The 15,927-nt window shown below is 38.2% G+C and overlaps 1 protein-coding gene across 7 annotated transcripts in view; it reads right to left on the reverse strand.

Moving 5' to 3' along the window:
• RYR2 (ryanodine receptor 2) overlaps positions 1 to 15,927 on the reverse strand; it is a 794,036-nt gene that overhangs the window by 32,889 nt on the left and 745,220 nt on the right. For 4 of the 7 annotated variants that reach the window (XM_077998277.1, XM_077998259.1, XM_077998275.1 and 1 more), the window contains 8 exons: positions 14,393 to 15,690; positions 13,333 to 13,400; positions 11,029 to 11,176; positions 7,834 to 7,920; positions 7,028 to 7,246; positions 5,421 to 5,551; positions 4,075 to 4,117; positions 2,778 to 2,911 (listed from right to left, as the gene is read on the reverse strand). In XM_077998277.1, the coding sequence (XP_077854403.1) occupies positions 2,778 to 2,911; positions 4,075 to 4,117; positions 5,421 to 5,551; positions 7,028 to 7,246; positions 7,834 to 7,920; positions 11,029 to 11,176; positions 13,333 to 13,400; positions 14,393 to 15,690 (2,128 nt within the window). The remainder of the gene's footprint in view (positions 1 to 2,777; positions 2,912 to 4,074; positions 4,118 to 5,420; positions 5,552 to 7,027; positions 7,247 to 7,833; positions 7,921 to 11,028; positions 11,177 to 13,332; positions 13,401 to 14,392; positions 15,691 to 15,927) is intronic. The other 3 variants (XM_077998268.1, XM_077998265.1, XM_077998264.1) reach the window with 1 other exon arrangement.

The following is a 15,927-nucleotide window of genomic DNA, read 5'->3' on the forward strand; positions in this document are numbered from 1 at the left end:
TCACTAGTCTGTGAACTCCCCAGCTCCACGCACAATAGCTCACACACTGAATGTCTAAATGCATATATGTTGAATGAATAAATCCTAAAGTAAATATTTGTGATCTTTGTAGATTACAAACACGTGTTAATTTTCATTTTTCAGAACTTGCCACTGATTTATTGGCTAGAAATTATAACTTTGCCAACCTTTCCAATATTCCAGCTCTAAGTAATCGATATGAAATAATGCATTTTAACATAATGGCAATATTATTTTCTAAAGGGTTTCTCTAGACTTAATGTTTTAGTCTTTATTGCCTTCTTTAATCATTTCTTTTAATTAGGCTAATCTTAAATTATAAATGCTAAGATAAGTAGGTGCATATCAAAGGTGACTTTTTAGGAGATTTTTTTCACTAAGGGTTAAGGCTCAGTTAACTTAGTACAGGATTTAAAAAAATTTTTTTATCCTTAAAGAAATAAAGTTATCTATGAACTAGAATTAATTTTATCACAGGAGCCTTTAAAAAAAGTTCCATAAATATTTACAACAGGTTTCAATATAAGAATGTTTTTTCTTAAATTAAAAAAGGAAGAGTTGGGAGAAAAAAATGGAGTAATTTGTATGAGAGCATAATTATTTTACATTAAAGCAATCTAAAACAAAATAACGGTTTATATCAGGATGTATGAATTGCCTACGGTGGTTTCTTATTTTATTTTAAAAATTATTCTTCAGAGTTATTTTCCATCTCTAGCATACTTTAGTGTGACAGTATACCATCAATATCACACAGCAGCACACCCCACTCATTTCTCACCCGTAAGTGGTAGCCATGCTGTTTGGGTGAGGCTGACCCCACCCCTGGGGCAGGGCCATGGCTGAGCTAAGCCAATCAGAACACGGTCTTCCTGGTCGTGGGGGCGGGAGGATGCCAAAGCTCCAGTGAAGGGTAAACTATAACCAGGAAGCTTAGTTTTGCTAGATGTTTTGAAACATGATCTCCTTTCCTCCCCAATGAGGACACAAATGCAGACTTTCTGACTGCTTGCAGCTATTCCACCCCCAGAAATGGAGCTGACCACTTATTTAAAGGTGCACATACCAAGCCTTATGTGTTTGATAAATAAATATATAAATCATCCTTGTATTTCAATGTTCACATTAAGATAGGGTTCATATATAAATTGGATAATCTTTTAAAACCTGACCTTCCTAAATGCTTTAGTTAAAGAGACATTATATGTAAATCTTTTTCCTAGTTGTACATTATTTACCAGAACTTTATTCTTCTAATTTTATTCTCCATATGTAAAGGTGTTAAATGCTATATGAACTTCTTGGTACTTTGCTAGGAGTCAAACTTACAAACATTTACTATGTATAATGGTAGAAAACTATGCCAATTTAAAACTATTTTCATAGCAGAAAAGCAGCCTAAACTTCTCTTCTATTTTTTCAGACTTTTTTTCTAGAGTCACAAATGTGACCATAGAAAATGCATAACTCAATAAAACTACTTAATTCGGTATTGCTTATTAAGGATCTGAAAATGTCTGTGGGATGCTCAGCCTCACTCACACCCTAGTTCTTGTTTCATATGATATATATTTTTTATACTTTTCTAACATAAGGGACACAGGTCCTAAGGATTGCTCATCTGTGTTCGATTTTACATGCAGTGGCACAACTTTTAAATATACATTTGTTTTCCTAGAGTACTCAAGTAATATTTTGGACCTTAATTCACATTTGCTGATCTAAGTTCTTTTCAACAGTAAGTTCAAAAACAAGTTCACCTTAACTTTAAAGACCCAAGTAGCTCTAATAAGTTTTCAGATAGATAAAAACAATATGACCAATGAGATAGGCCAACCAAACTATCTTTTTAATGCTAGGTAACAGATTATCTAAGAAAATAATATTGCTTCACAGAACCATAAATACGTTTTCAAAGTAACCATCACATCCCTAATCATGTTAAGAGAAAGTATTGTTTCTTCCAGAATCATTAAGTGACTACAACAAGCAATTATATTTTTAAAAGCATGTTTTACTTTTATTCCAGAGATTCAGTTGATCAAATTTGCTAGATGGATGTATGTATATATCTCTACACTCACACTATATATATGTGTGTGTGTGTGTGTGTGTGTGTGTGTGAGAGAGAGAGACATTTAAACTCAGGTACATTCAACTCAACTGGTTTAAAAACATTATTCCATGAAAGCAGTACATAAAGAGTGTTTCATTTTGAAGTAAACTTTACAAGTAATAGTATGACGGGATATTATTTCTGACATACTAAGCCTTTGCTATTCAAAAAATATGATAATTATAATAAAGTAATATGAGTTCCTCTGAACATTGTAAATAAAAGGGCTACATAATTTTCTTATGTTTTGGAAAAGGGAACTAATATTTTTTCAAACAGGAATTACCAGAAATGAGCCATATATTGAGTTTTTGTGTGTGTTTTACTATGTATAAGTAAATTATAGGATTTAAGGATCATTTAAAGACAGAGAAGGCAAATTAAGTCAAAAACATGAATAGTCTTTCTTTTCTCTTGTAAATATTAAAAGGTACCTCCAAAATTAACAGAAAAAAATCCAATGATTCCAGAGTTCCAAATACCAAGAAGTGTAAAAGTAGACTTTATATACATTCTGTTTTCCTCATCTATCTATTCTTCTGACATTAAAGGAAAGGAAATCAATGCACAAGTTTAGAAATGTATTAATGTTTTCCCTTTTCAATCTAAGTCTGTAGGATAGAGCCGAAGTAACACTTACACAGCTGATAAGGAGCTGTCTTTCTTTGGCTTCTTCTTTTCTCTGGCATCACTGAAGTCCAGAGCTGCCTTGTCCATGCCAAGTAATTCACTAATTCTGTCTCGGCCGTAGAACTCTCCGTACTTATCCATTACCTTGGGGTATGAGAAAAAGCATTTTATTGGCTTCAACCATTAAATAAAATCTATATGTGTGTATAAAACATCTAATCATTTTTATACTTACTGTGTATTAGCCCTAACAATCACCTAAAATCTAGTTTATGGCTCATCTTCTGTGATCACATGCTTAAGGTCTAAACAAATTCACTGTGTTTTACATAATACCTATCTGAGGAATAAAATTTCTCTCTCATTCAAGAGAGGGAGACATACCAAGGAAGAAGATGAGCTGAAATAAAAGCATAAGAAATGGAGGGAAATGGAACGAGAGTGACCTTTACTAAATTAATACTTTGTGTCAGAAATTATGTTTCATTCCATGGGACTGTCACAATATGTAGGTTTCATGTGATTGATATTCTGCAGATAAAGAAACTGTACTTTAGAAAACTTCGTGTAATGTGCTTAAGGTTGCTAAACTCAGCAAGAGATGGGGTCCAGAAAGCAACCAGGCCATGCCTGACTCCCCAGCCAATGATCCTCTGCATAGACCTCTGCATGCTAACAGGGGGCACATCACAGGGTGGCATTCTTCCATGCTCTCGATTTCAACCCTTCAACTCTCTGACCACAAGGCCCATCTTTCCACCCCACTCCCGAGTATCCTGACCCCAGCAATTCCTCAGTAACACCAGGACCTGCAACCTTGTCACCATCCTCAGCCTGCCACCACGCCCGGCCATTATGTGCTATTCTGGAAATTCGTATTTGGCCGGACGTGGTGGCTCACGCCTGTAATCCCAGCACTTTGGTAGATCAAGGCGGGTGGATCACCTGAGGTCAGGAGTCGGAGCCTGGCCAACATGGCGAAACCTTGTCTCGACTAAAAATACAAAAATTAGCCAGGCGTGGTGGCGGGCGCCTGTAATCCCAGCCACTCGGGAGACTGAGGCAGGAGAATCACTTGAACCCGGGAGGCGGAGGTTACACGGTTGCAGTGAGCCAAGGTCGCGCCACTGCACTCCAGCCTGGGCGACAGACCGAGACTCCACTTCAAAAAAAAAAAAAAAAAAAAAAAAAAGACATTAATAGGCAGATAAATTATACCTCGATATCTTATTCTACAGCTGAATCACATCAAATTAAAATCCAAACTGTGCTTTAAGAAAAATATAGAGGATTCCAAGTAGTATTACCTTTCTTTTAACAAATTTGTCCCAGTAGTTGTTGGGAAATGACCTAAAATATAGAAAAGCATAGAAGTAAATAGTATTATTTTTAATGACAAATAATAACATATCATTTGGGATATATGGCATACTTAAAATAATATGTAAACATATATCCTGCCATCCATGTAAACTTACAATGAATTTGGTTAACATCACATAATTTCCTGCATCATAGGTATTTGAATATTATTTTAAATATTAACATGTAAATATATACAAAAGCATATAAGCTGATACTTTAATGGAGAAGAATATGAGAATATTTATTAGGTAGTATTGCTATTTATTTGTTTTTATCATATCAATACATAGACCTGTTTATCAATTGCCTTTAAAAATTAAAGTATCTAGAAACCTGTCATTGTTATTCCTATGAAGAAAAAAAATCTCCTTCCTACCAGTTATCCTCAAAGAAACTTTGAGCTTAGCACCAAAGCACAACTCTAGCACCTTAACTAATACATAAAGAGTTTACCTAAAGGGAATGACTTGTTTAGACTTAGTATTAATGGTAGAATTGCTAAACAAAGCATTTAGCATTTAGAATAAACATGTATCATGTATAAATAAATCATCTCCATTTGACAACTCAGAACCCACTAGCAAATAACTTTTAATAAGCAAAACTAATCACAATTTTAAAAAGATTTCACTCTTGAATAGTAAATATAAACTATTACAACTATTGCAGTACTAATTCTTTTTACAGTGAAAAATTATACTTTTGTGATGGATTTATATTCAGAACAGCAGCTGGTAGTTTGGATCTTGATCTCACAGGGCTAAATGATTATTGGATCGGAAAAGCTTTTGTTTTTCTGTCTTATATTTTACACCATGTCCTAACATTTAGTTAGTTTCATGCTAGGCCACTTGATGGTACTGAAAGTTGATAACTCAGATATATTCAAGGTGTAAAATTCAATATGTTTTCCTTTAATGCTACAACTTTTTCCTTAATGAATAATTTTTGCTTCCTCTGCTTTTGGATGAGATAACCTGCCTGCAGGTCATGCACTTTCTGTGACACACATCCCTGAATGCTGAGTAAAGGATGTGAAGTTCCATCAGTGCTGTGGAAATGAACTCTAAGCCATTTTTGATTAAGGAATTCAGAACTCAGAGGGCAAAAATTGAGGACATCCATTAAGGAGGCTGACGGCGCTGAGTCTTTAGATTTTTCTTGACTGAATATATAACTATTATTCACCTCTGCTAAACTTTTGACAAATCTGCAGGAATTCCAACCAAGTATTTTCATGTCTGGAAATTTGTGAGTGCAGAAATGTCTCATATAATTCTTTACTCACTGTGTGTTGATTACGAGTCTATCCCACTGGCCTTTAATATCATCTTCTGAAGGCTGTTCTGTAATATAAAGCCCATCAAATTCCAATTTCCGTGCTACTTCCTTTTCTCGCTTAAAAATAACCAATGGGACCTACACAGGAAAAATAAATATGTTAAAATTAGTTTAGATTTACTGGCATCTCTTGTGGTCACTATCTTTACAAAACAGCTTTTGGAAAGAAATATTTCCTGTGTACTTCCAGGAAGGTAAAAATGGAATGAAAATGAATCGGCTATATTCAAGCAGGAAGAAGCATCTAGAAGGTTTTGGAAAAACAGAAGATAGAATAGATATTACATATATGCATATTTTTAAACACATAGGGGCTTATAGATAATTACACTAATGAAATCATTTTTAAACTTCAAAGACGAAAAGATGATTATGCAAAATCATTTTCTTTTTACATATATCTCTCAACATGAATGAATGAAATAAAATTTAGCCATCGCAGCAGTGTTCCCAAATGCATGCTACTAAAGTGCAGTTTCATTTGAGAAACCTCTTTAATAATTTCACGCTCAGGATCACCACATACTAATTTGAGATACATTTTAATTTCAACATCAGCAAAAATCCTTGTCAGTTTGTCAAAATATCTCTGGAACATAATGATCCTCTTTTTATATGGACAGACTTTACACAAGGCACAGACAGCAGACAGACACAGATATTCTGGAAATAGCCAAGAATATGCACTCCCATAAAACAGAATAAACGGGAGGAAAGGAGTTCCTGAAGAACACTTTACATTCTAGTCTTTTGCTGAGCCCTGGTTTTTTCAAATGTCTTCTGCAAGATTTACAACCAGAGGCAGAGGGTGGTGAAAGTGAAATAAAGGCATCACAGTGAAAAAGCGCCTTGCTAGGAAAAGATAAAGAGGTTTGCACAGGTAATGGGCAGCCTTGAGCACTCAGAGAGATTATCTTGGGTTCTGTTCACCAAATTATATTGTTCCCTTGGCAGGCCTCTAGGGATAAAGCTGCATTATTTTCTGGGTGAAGTGTGACAAATCATGAGGCATTTCTGCCAAGAATAGCAATAGATACTTCCCTAATAACAAAGCAATAAAATGACTCCTAGGATCGATACAATGTATTTCTGTAAGTCTTAATATACTGGAGTATCACTGCATTACCAGGAGACATAGTGGGTGGGTGAGCTCTTACTTCTGTAGGGCCGTTATAGGCGAAATTCTCTATGTGAATAATTATCAGTACATGAAAGAAAGCTACTTTAAGACAGCTGATGGCCATAGCCCCTTCCCAGGGCAGACTAGTCAATGTAGACATAAAATGGCCAGGCTCCAATGCCTCAGGCCAGGACAGCCCTGAAGGGGCATCCCAGCTTTGGAGACTGCACCTGCTATGTCTACAGTAGCCCAGCTTTCCCCTCTGTCCCATCCTGCTTCCTCCATTTGCCCCAAGCACGTTGATTCATGGAGCATTCCGTCAGAAACTTTGTACACAACATTTCCAGTTCAGAATCTGCTTCTCCAGAGGTCCAGACTGCAACACACACACACACACACGCACACAGAGGTACCTTGGTGCCTTACTATCTTACTTTCAAGCAGTAGTATCCAATGATGCAGAAGAAGGAAATGACCGTGTGGAGAATAGCTAAGATACGCAACGTGGGCTCCATGTAGCCACTGCTCTCCTCCAGTACATAGTGAACTGCGATGATTCTATGGGAGCTGCTGTCCAGGCTGGTCACTTTGGCATTTTCACTTGAACTTCTAGTGGGGAGCTCCTTTCCTTCAACCACAGAAGAAGTGGAGACCTGATTCAAAGCATTTAAAGTAGAGTCAATTTGCTGCATCTAGGATATCATTGCAAGCAAAAGACAAAAGAAATATAGCCTTTTTAGCAAACAGTTGAATGTGAAGTTACTGCATAATGAAAGGACTAATAGCAAAGGCTAAAAACGATAGCTTTTCAAAAACCAAAGGCAAGTAGTGAACATACTTTTAAAATTCATTCTTATTCAACCAAAAGTTCTGAGGATTCCAGTGCATGCAAGAAAAAAATTAGATGGCTAAGCTCTCTTCTTAATTATAAAAGAATGTAATACAATACAGGTATGCCACACCCAGACATAATCACAAGTAAGATATTCAGCTAAATTAGGCTGGGAATACTGTGGGTAAGCCCTCTGCTAAATCAAATGCCCTTCGGTTGAGGCATTTCTTACTTCTCAGGAACAAATCTTGCCTTCCTAGATAACAGAGATATCAGTGCCTAGGCATCAGTATTTCATAATAGGTTTAGACATGTTCACTAGCAGTAGTAGATATGTTCATCGTGAAATCTTTACATTCATTTCTATTCGTAGTTTTATACTCGTTATTAAAACAAAGATGTACGTACCTTATAAAAGAGCAAGATGAAATTGATAGCAAATGCAACAAATAAGGCTAACATTCTCATGTTGTAAAAGTTGCGAGCAAAATAGTTCTGAGGGTGAAAAACATTATGAGAAGGTCACTGAATCAAGAGACTTGAAATCTGCAATTTAAATAAAGCATTCATTCATTTACCCCAAACAACTGATTGCAAGCCTACTGTTTCAAGCACCATTCTTGGTGCTGCAGACCTAACAGTGAGGGAGAACATTTCTGCCACCATGGAGGAGATAAAGAATAAAAAAGCATATCCGCAAATGAAAAACATAATTTCAGAGAACGTTAAATACTAAGAAGAAAACTACATCAGGTTAGGAGCTTAGGGAATAGGGGTGCTATTTTAGATGGTGCTGGTCTGGGAAGATTTATCTCAGGAGGTAAGCTTTGAACAGAGAGGCCTGAATACAGGAGGGGAGCAGGTTATGCAAACATTTGGTGAAAGAGTGTGTCAAAGACAGGAGCAACAAGGGCAGAGGCCCTGAATTAGGAGTGATGTCGGTGTGTTTGAGAAATAGAAGGAAACACAGTGAGAAGAAGGGAGACTGGTGTGTGGGGGTGGCAGGGGGATATGATCAAACAGGGGAGCAGGGGGCAGGGTTTTGTAGGCTTCTGATAAAAGGTTGTCGTGTCTTTGACAGTGTGGTGGTTCAGTTTACACTCTCTGAGGCCTCACTGCCTGGATATGAAGACTGCCTGCCTCCATTTCCTAGTGTGGGATATGGACTAATGACTTAATCTTTCATGTAGCATCACTCTGCTCATCTGTATGCGAAGTGGGATAACAATAGACCTTAACTCTCAAGTGCACTTTGCGGATGAAATGTTAATATAGGGAACGTTTGTTATTAATATTATTATATCATTATAATAAATGTAATATTCTAGTATAATTATTGTTTTAGTCTAGGTGGGATGGGAAGCTATTAGAGGATTTGAGGGGGGCTTGGTGCAGTTGGATCATGATTTGGAAGGACCACTCCAGCTACTATGTGGAAAACTGATAGTAGTAGAACAAGAGTGAAAGCAAGAGGACCAGTCAGAAAGTAAGTTATACCAGACGTCAGGCAGAGGTGAGGTTCATGGTGGTGGGCTGGACTTAATGGTACCTGTGAAGATGGCAAGAACTGGGCAGACTCGATGTATTTGGAACAACTGAGAAGAATTATCGTTGGGTTGTATTTAAGGTGAGAAAGAGGCTTCAAAGATGATAACCTCTGAATTTGGCAGCCTGAGCAACTAAGTGAACAGCTGGTACAATTTATTGGGCTGGGAAAAAATAAAGCCTCGAGAAGTGGGTTTAAAGTAATAGGTTATGGTGGACATTAAGTATTTGTTTTAATATTAAGTGGGAGATGTCAATATAATATAAGTGGATATGTCAGGGGATTTACCATAATAAAGCTACATCCAAATGTAACACCTCAGAATGGTATCCCCCTCTGTGTACACACCCCATCTCTGTTCGTATCATTTCCCCATACAGGACCCCATCTTTACTGCCAGAGATTACTGGAACAAGGCTGTCCACCACACCCAGACTGGGCCAGTTTCACTGGTTCTCCTTGGAAGGTGGATCTGGGTCACAGAGGCTGAGTTAGCTAGCCTGAGCTCTCACTTAGGGGAAAAGGGGCCTTTGGTAGACGGATGTGGCCATGATTGGTCACGCGCATGCAAATCGGTGAGCCGAGAAAGATAGCAAAGAGATGCAGGAAAGGGGAGGAGCTGTGCAGAGACAACAGAACATGTGAACCCTGGCACAGTGAGAGCTGGAAGCAAAATCTCAACTACTTGGTTTACACAACTGTAGTTAAACACATTCTTCAGGAACCCACTGGGGTAGTGCGGAGCCCGTTCAACCTTTAAACCATTTGTAATAGAACTATACCTGCAGCCATGGAAGCCACTATGGCATACCAAATTAATAATTATTCAGAGTTACCTAGGAAACATTTATGTTCCATGTATTCTGTATTACGTAATATAGGGAAAAATACAAGATGGTTTAGGAAAATGTAGTTACAACTAAATTAATTTGCCTAAAATATATAATACATAAACATATTTAAAGATAAGCATTTAGAATATATAATTACTGAGGACAGTCCACTTTCCTTATAAGAGAAATTCTACAGTCCATTGAGTTTCTGGGTTGTCAATTTTTGATTTCTCAAGGGCTATAAAATACTAAATATGATTCTGCTGTTCAAATGGCTTTATTATGAGGGTTGTTGTTCTTAATTTCTAGGCCTAACATCACTGGTCAGTACCTCTTGTAGGTGGATTCTACATGCTTATCTCCTATCCTTTTCCTCCTTTATGAAAATCATAAAAATGTATAAAAAGTATACATATATACACATAATTATAAAAATTATACATATATCGATACATATGTATAATTTTTACAAAGGAGGAAAAGGATAGGAGATAAGCATGTAGGAAAAGGAGAGAAGATACCCATGTATGTGTATATATATATGACATTACACACGCATGCTTATAAAAGGCCTTTCAAATAATATTTTTAAGAATTTCAAGATCAATATGAATAGACAGAGCTATACCTTTTTTCGTTGTTTTCCAAATATGAATGTGTGCTTTACTAATTAGGGGAACACCTCTGCAAAATGTACAGGACACTACATAAATAACTGTAATCCCTCTTTCTAAAGAATACTTTTGAATAGACTTTCTTATTATCAATGGAAAGTGGCTCAATTAGCTAATATTTTTATACCTGGATTTTTAAGTAAAAGGGTGATGTTATAGAAATACTGACTAATCGAGTTCTGGAACATTAATTTGAATTACTTGTGCCCTAGAAGGCACATCTTGCTTTAAAATCTGTTGCAGGTCCTCAGAATATTTTTATTCTAGCGTCTTTGTGGGCAGACACTGGGAGTACACTGGCAGGAACCAAATGAAAGGGTTTCAGGGAGTGTGAACATGAGTAGAGGTCATGGGTTTGACAGTAGGGAGTGGTGGGCCAGATACATTCACTATAAAAGATAAACACACTACAATGGGCAAATCAAACATGTGCTGGGCTAACCTGGTTCCCTAATTGTCACTCAGGGAGAGGTCAGCAAATATTTACTGAGCCTAAATTATTATGGTATTGTACTATATCAGTAACAATATTCATTCTAAAACATCTTACTAGAAGTTTCTGTTGGTATGCTATGATTTTCTTCCAGAACGCTGACTCGGGCACTTCCGGTTCTCCGTATCTGTGTGTGTGAAGCTGCCTCAACTTTTGTTTGCCCTTGTCTTCCTTGGCTTTCTCTTCTTTTTCTCCATCTTCTCCCCTGTGAAAACAGATGAACAAAATATAAGCTCCATAGAAACTAAAGAACTAAACGGGTGTTGTGGAAAATTACCCAAGTGAACAAATATTTTAGACCACTGTATCACTTCTGAAAACTAATTTCTTTTCTGGTGAACAATAATATTCTGAATTTTAGAATCAGGGGTAAGAGTTCCTGTTGATCACAGATTCTATGAAGCTGAAATATAGAGGACATTTTATAGGCTTGACTTTATACATAGCAGATTCCTTCCAATTCTGCAATAAAACATTAAAAAAAAATGAAGACTGACTTTGCTGTGACTGTCCAACATATCCTATTTGTAAATTATAATTTCAAATTTTTTTTTTTGAGAAGGAGTCTTGCTCTGTCACCCTGGCTGGAATGCAGGGGCACCATCTCAGCTCACTGCAACCTCTATCTCCTGGGTTCAAGTCATTCTCCTGCCTCAGCCTTCCAAGTAGCTGGGATTATAGGGATGTGCCACCATGCCCGGCTAACTTTTTTATATTTTTAGTAGAAGACTGGGTTTCACCATGTTCGCCAGGCTGGTCACCATGAACTCCTGATCTCACGATCCATCCGCCTCGGCCTCCCGAAGTGCTGGGATTACAGGTGTGAGCCACTGCACCCAGCCTGGATTACACGCGTGAGCCACCGCACCCAGCCTGGATTACACGCGTGAGCCACCGCACCCAGCCTGGATTACACGCGTGAGCCACCGCACCCAGCCTGGATTACAGGCGTGAGCCACTGCACCCAGCCTGTAATTTTAATGCACAATTTTTAACATTTGCCATTAAGATTTAAAATCAGAGGCCTACACACTTAATTGTTCACATGTATAAAGTGTATCATTATACTCACACTTTGACATATATTAATTGTAATTAATTTCATTAAATAAAATATATTAAGTGAATTATAGTAATGTTACATTAATTCCAGACAATAATGGAATTAGAAGAATTGACATTTGATATCCTTTGGGTACAAAATATCAGTCCTTCATTAAATTAAAGTGAAGTCATATGTATTAATACATAAACCAGAAATATTAATATATAAGCTATACTTAACTCATATGAGGTGGATATTAAAGAATTGCCATTGAAATGCCTGTCTTGCTGTTATTTGTTATATGTCTACTTTTTATGTGACCATTTTTACAACAGACCCAATAGTGTAAGGTCTATGACAATGCATAGTGCTGACTACAAAGAACATACGATGAAAACAGACCAAAGAAAATGACAGAACAGAGGAGAAAATTTCAACGCTATGGGAGAATAGTGGCACTACAGGCAACTAAAAGCTTCCTTTCTTCCCCCAACTTTCAAATGTGCGTATAAAATTCTATAAACGTGGAGAAAGATGCAGGCTTCGATTATTCACAGAAACCTGGTGTTATGAGGGAGTTATGCATTTCCATCGCCTCACATCCAGCTCTTTTTTTATTGCTGCATTGATACCAGGAGTGTTGGTGAAAATGAAGGTTCCCAGGCCCCACACCAGACCTGCTGAGGCAGGATCTATGCCCTGGGGCCCAGGAATGTTTGTTTTAACCAACTCTCCTGGGGATTTTTATGCATGTGGCCCTGGGTCTATAGTTTGAGGCCCAAGAATGTTAGTTTTTTTTTTTTTTTTTTTTTTTTAAATACTTTATGTTGGAATGTTAGTTTTAACCAACTCTCCTGGTGAGTTTTATGCATGTGGTCCTGGGTCTATGGTTTAAGGAGCATCACTCCGCAGGATTCTATGAAGGTGCATTTGGAATGTTTGTTTCCTCCTTCCTTGAAAAGGACAGAAATACATGAGTGATTTTTAAAGACAGAATTGTGGCCCTGAGTGCTCTTACAAACAGCATTCCATGGAATCACTGGAGTCTTTCCTGCTGACAGGGAATCACACAAACGGAGGTCCACATGGAATGAAAGGAAAAGACTAGAATGGCAGCCCTGGGGGCGTCTACAGTGATCACTGCCTGTGGCCTGAGGTCCTCGCCATCAAAGCCTCTCCACGGAGATGGCAGAATTAGTTCTGTGGCTCCTTGGCAATATGAGATTCTCCCTTGCGGCTCCCAAAGACAGAGTACAAGAAAAAGAGATGTAATGACAAACTGAAATGAAGGAAAAGTATATGCAAACTATACATACTCGGCTTTTTCAGGTTCAGATTTGGTTTCTTCTTTTTCTTCCTTTTCTTCTTCTTTTGCCTTCTGTTCCTTGAATGAGTCAATGGGGGAAAAAAAAACCAGGATTACCCATCACCTTTGAATGAATTTAGGGAGCCATGTAACCATGTGTCAAACCATAACCTATAGAAGACACCCTCTTGCTTCCACCACGATAAAAGTGCCACGTGTTTGTCATTTTACGGGGCCAAACATCTCCCACTTCTTCTGCACACTGACCTACTGCACCAGCAGTAGGGACAAACTTTCTGGGACTCCTTTTTACTCTCTTTTCTCATTTCTGAAATACCCTTCTTTATCTTAGGCACCTATTAAAATCTTACTCATCCTTTGAGGCCAATTTAAATCCTACCTCTTCATTCCTATCTAACTACTTTAAACCATACTGGCATTGCCATTCTCTCAAGATAAGCAACCCCTACTGCCCTGCCTATACTATTTAACAGTTAATCATTTTCTAGTTTCTTCATGTGTGTTAGTTTTATCTCTGGAATAAACGTTTTAAGGTAATTTGAAGGCAGTGACCCCATCTTACCTTTGAATTCCCTACATACCCAGTGGTGTCAGACACTTGGTAAATATGCCATATTTATGGATGGAATGATGGCTCTATGGACTGACTAATGACTACAAAGAACATACAATGAAAACAGGCCAAAGAGAATCACAGAACAGAGGAGAAAATGTCAATGCTCTGTGAGGATAATGCCACTACAGGCATCGAAAAGTTTTCTTTCTTTTCCCAATTTTTCAAATGTGCATATAAAAGTATATAAAAGTGGAGAAAGATGTAGGCTCCAGTTAGGGTGGGTACTGAAGCTTACACCTTAATAATTTAAGATAATGTAATAATTCATAAGGACTCAACACTAACTTTGTCTACCAAAAAGCATTTCTCTTTGGAAATTCATGTCACGCAGGTAACACCGTTCTGGCAGTAGCATGGAACCTGGTCTAATGATCATCTATTATACCCCCCTGAAGTCCAGAGAGAATGCTGCTGTGACTTAGAGATAAATTACCTGAAATTTTTCTTGCACCTCAGGCATGGGGACTGGGTTGCTCATGAGGTCACTGAGCCCAGCATTTGGATTATGAGGGATTAGTTTGTACTGTCCTCCTTCTCTCTTCAGATCCAGGCCGAAGATGTCCGAAAGAAGGTCACTCTCTTCTGTCAGCTCCTTTAAGTCGGTCAGATCCTCAGAGGGCAGGGCGGCTTCCAGGGTTTTCCTCTCTCCCTCCTCCCCATCTCCTCTAACCTCATCCTGAGTGGGGTCTGGCATGTTGGCTAAGAGTTCTGCAACTTTGATCTTTTTAGCACCTTCGACGAGGCTTCCCCCAAGCAGCAGGCTGCAAATGATGCGGAAAAAGCCTCTGAAAACGCTGGCCACGAAGTGCAAGAGGGTCATAAAAATACTCCAGTAGGATGAAAAGAAGGCCGTGACCATGTCCTTCACGGTCATCTTTTTGACTTTTTTCATCTGCTTCTTCAGGCTCTTCAGACTGAGCATTCGCATAAGAGTCAAGATATTGTACCTGAGCGCAAACAGGGCCGACTTGACCGTCAGAATGGAGAAGAAAGCCATTCTCGGCCCCTGCTCTTCCGGCCTCTCCTTCTCACTTTCTTCCTTATTCGCTGACCTCTCGTTCAAATCCGACTCTGAGATCTGAGCCGCCAGCTGCATTTCAAAGATGGTGTCCTCGCAGAAGTTCACAAAGAGTTCCATCTTCTCTTTTTCTCCTCCTTCATTGACCACATCAAATATGAACTGTCGTTTGGACTCCTTGACCTGGGGCTTCTCCCACTGGGTTCGGCTAGACTCACTGATTTCAAAATAGACTCTCTCGATGCGTTTGGCGCTTCCCATGATTTCGATGCGGCCCAGAAAGGGCTGGAAATAATTCAGGACACTCTCTGCTAATTCTAGGAAAGTCTGAAGTCGGGTATCGTTGGGCATGTGCTCAGAGAGGTTTGTCAGAAGGACGGCGACATTGAAGCCGATGTCCTTTGCAGGTTCGTGGAAGCGTTTGACGAACTCCTCATAGTCAAGGGTTTCATTCTCATCCGTCTCCGCACAAGACAAAAGAAATTCCGTTTCTGACTGCGTGTAGTGCTTATGACTCTCCATCGCTTTGTGGAAGTCCCTCTTGGAAATGACTCCCTTGCCATCGGGGTCATATTCTTTAAAAGTATCAGACGACGTCAAATCTTTCAGTTTTAAGAACATGTCAAAAAATTTGAGAATCATCTCCACATTGTTGGAAGATTCCACAAGCATATCCACCATCTGTTTGCCAATCGTTCCGTTAACAACATTACCTGGTGGTAAAGCAATTGCATTTGTTTACAAGAAACTGTAACAAAATCAATGATTATAGAGAAGATAACAATATAGATCTTTAATAACATCTGAATCAAGGATATGTCCTGGTTTATCGCTCACTCTATAAAAAGATAATTATTTATAAACTATAGTTTGAAAAGTGATTACACAAACATGCATAACGCTATTTACAAAGTAATTAGACTGACACACATAAAATGTTTCAACAAAAG

The sequence above is a fragment of the Macaca mulatta genome, chromosome 1, assembly GCF_049350105.2.
Source record: "Macaca mulatta isolate MMU2019108-1 chromosome 1, T2T-MMU8v2.0, whole genome shotgun sequence".
Taxonomy (NCBI): domain Eukaryota; kingdom Metazoa; phylum Chordata; class Mammalia; order Primates; family Cercopithecidae; genus Macaca; species Macaca mulatta.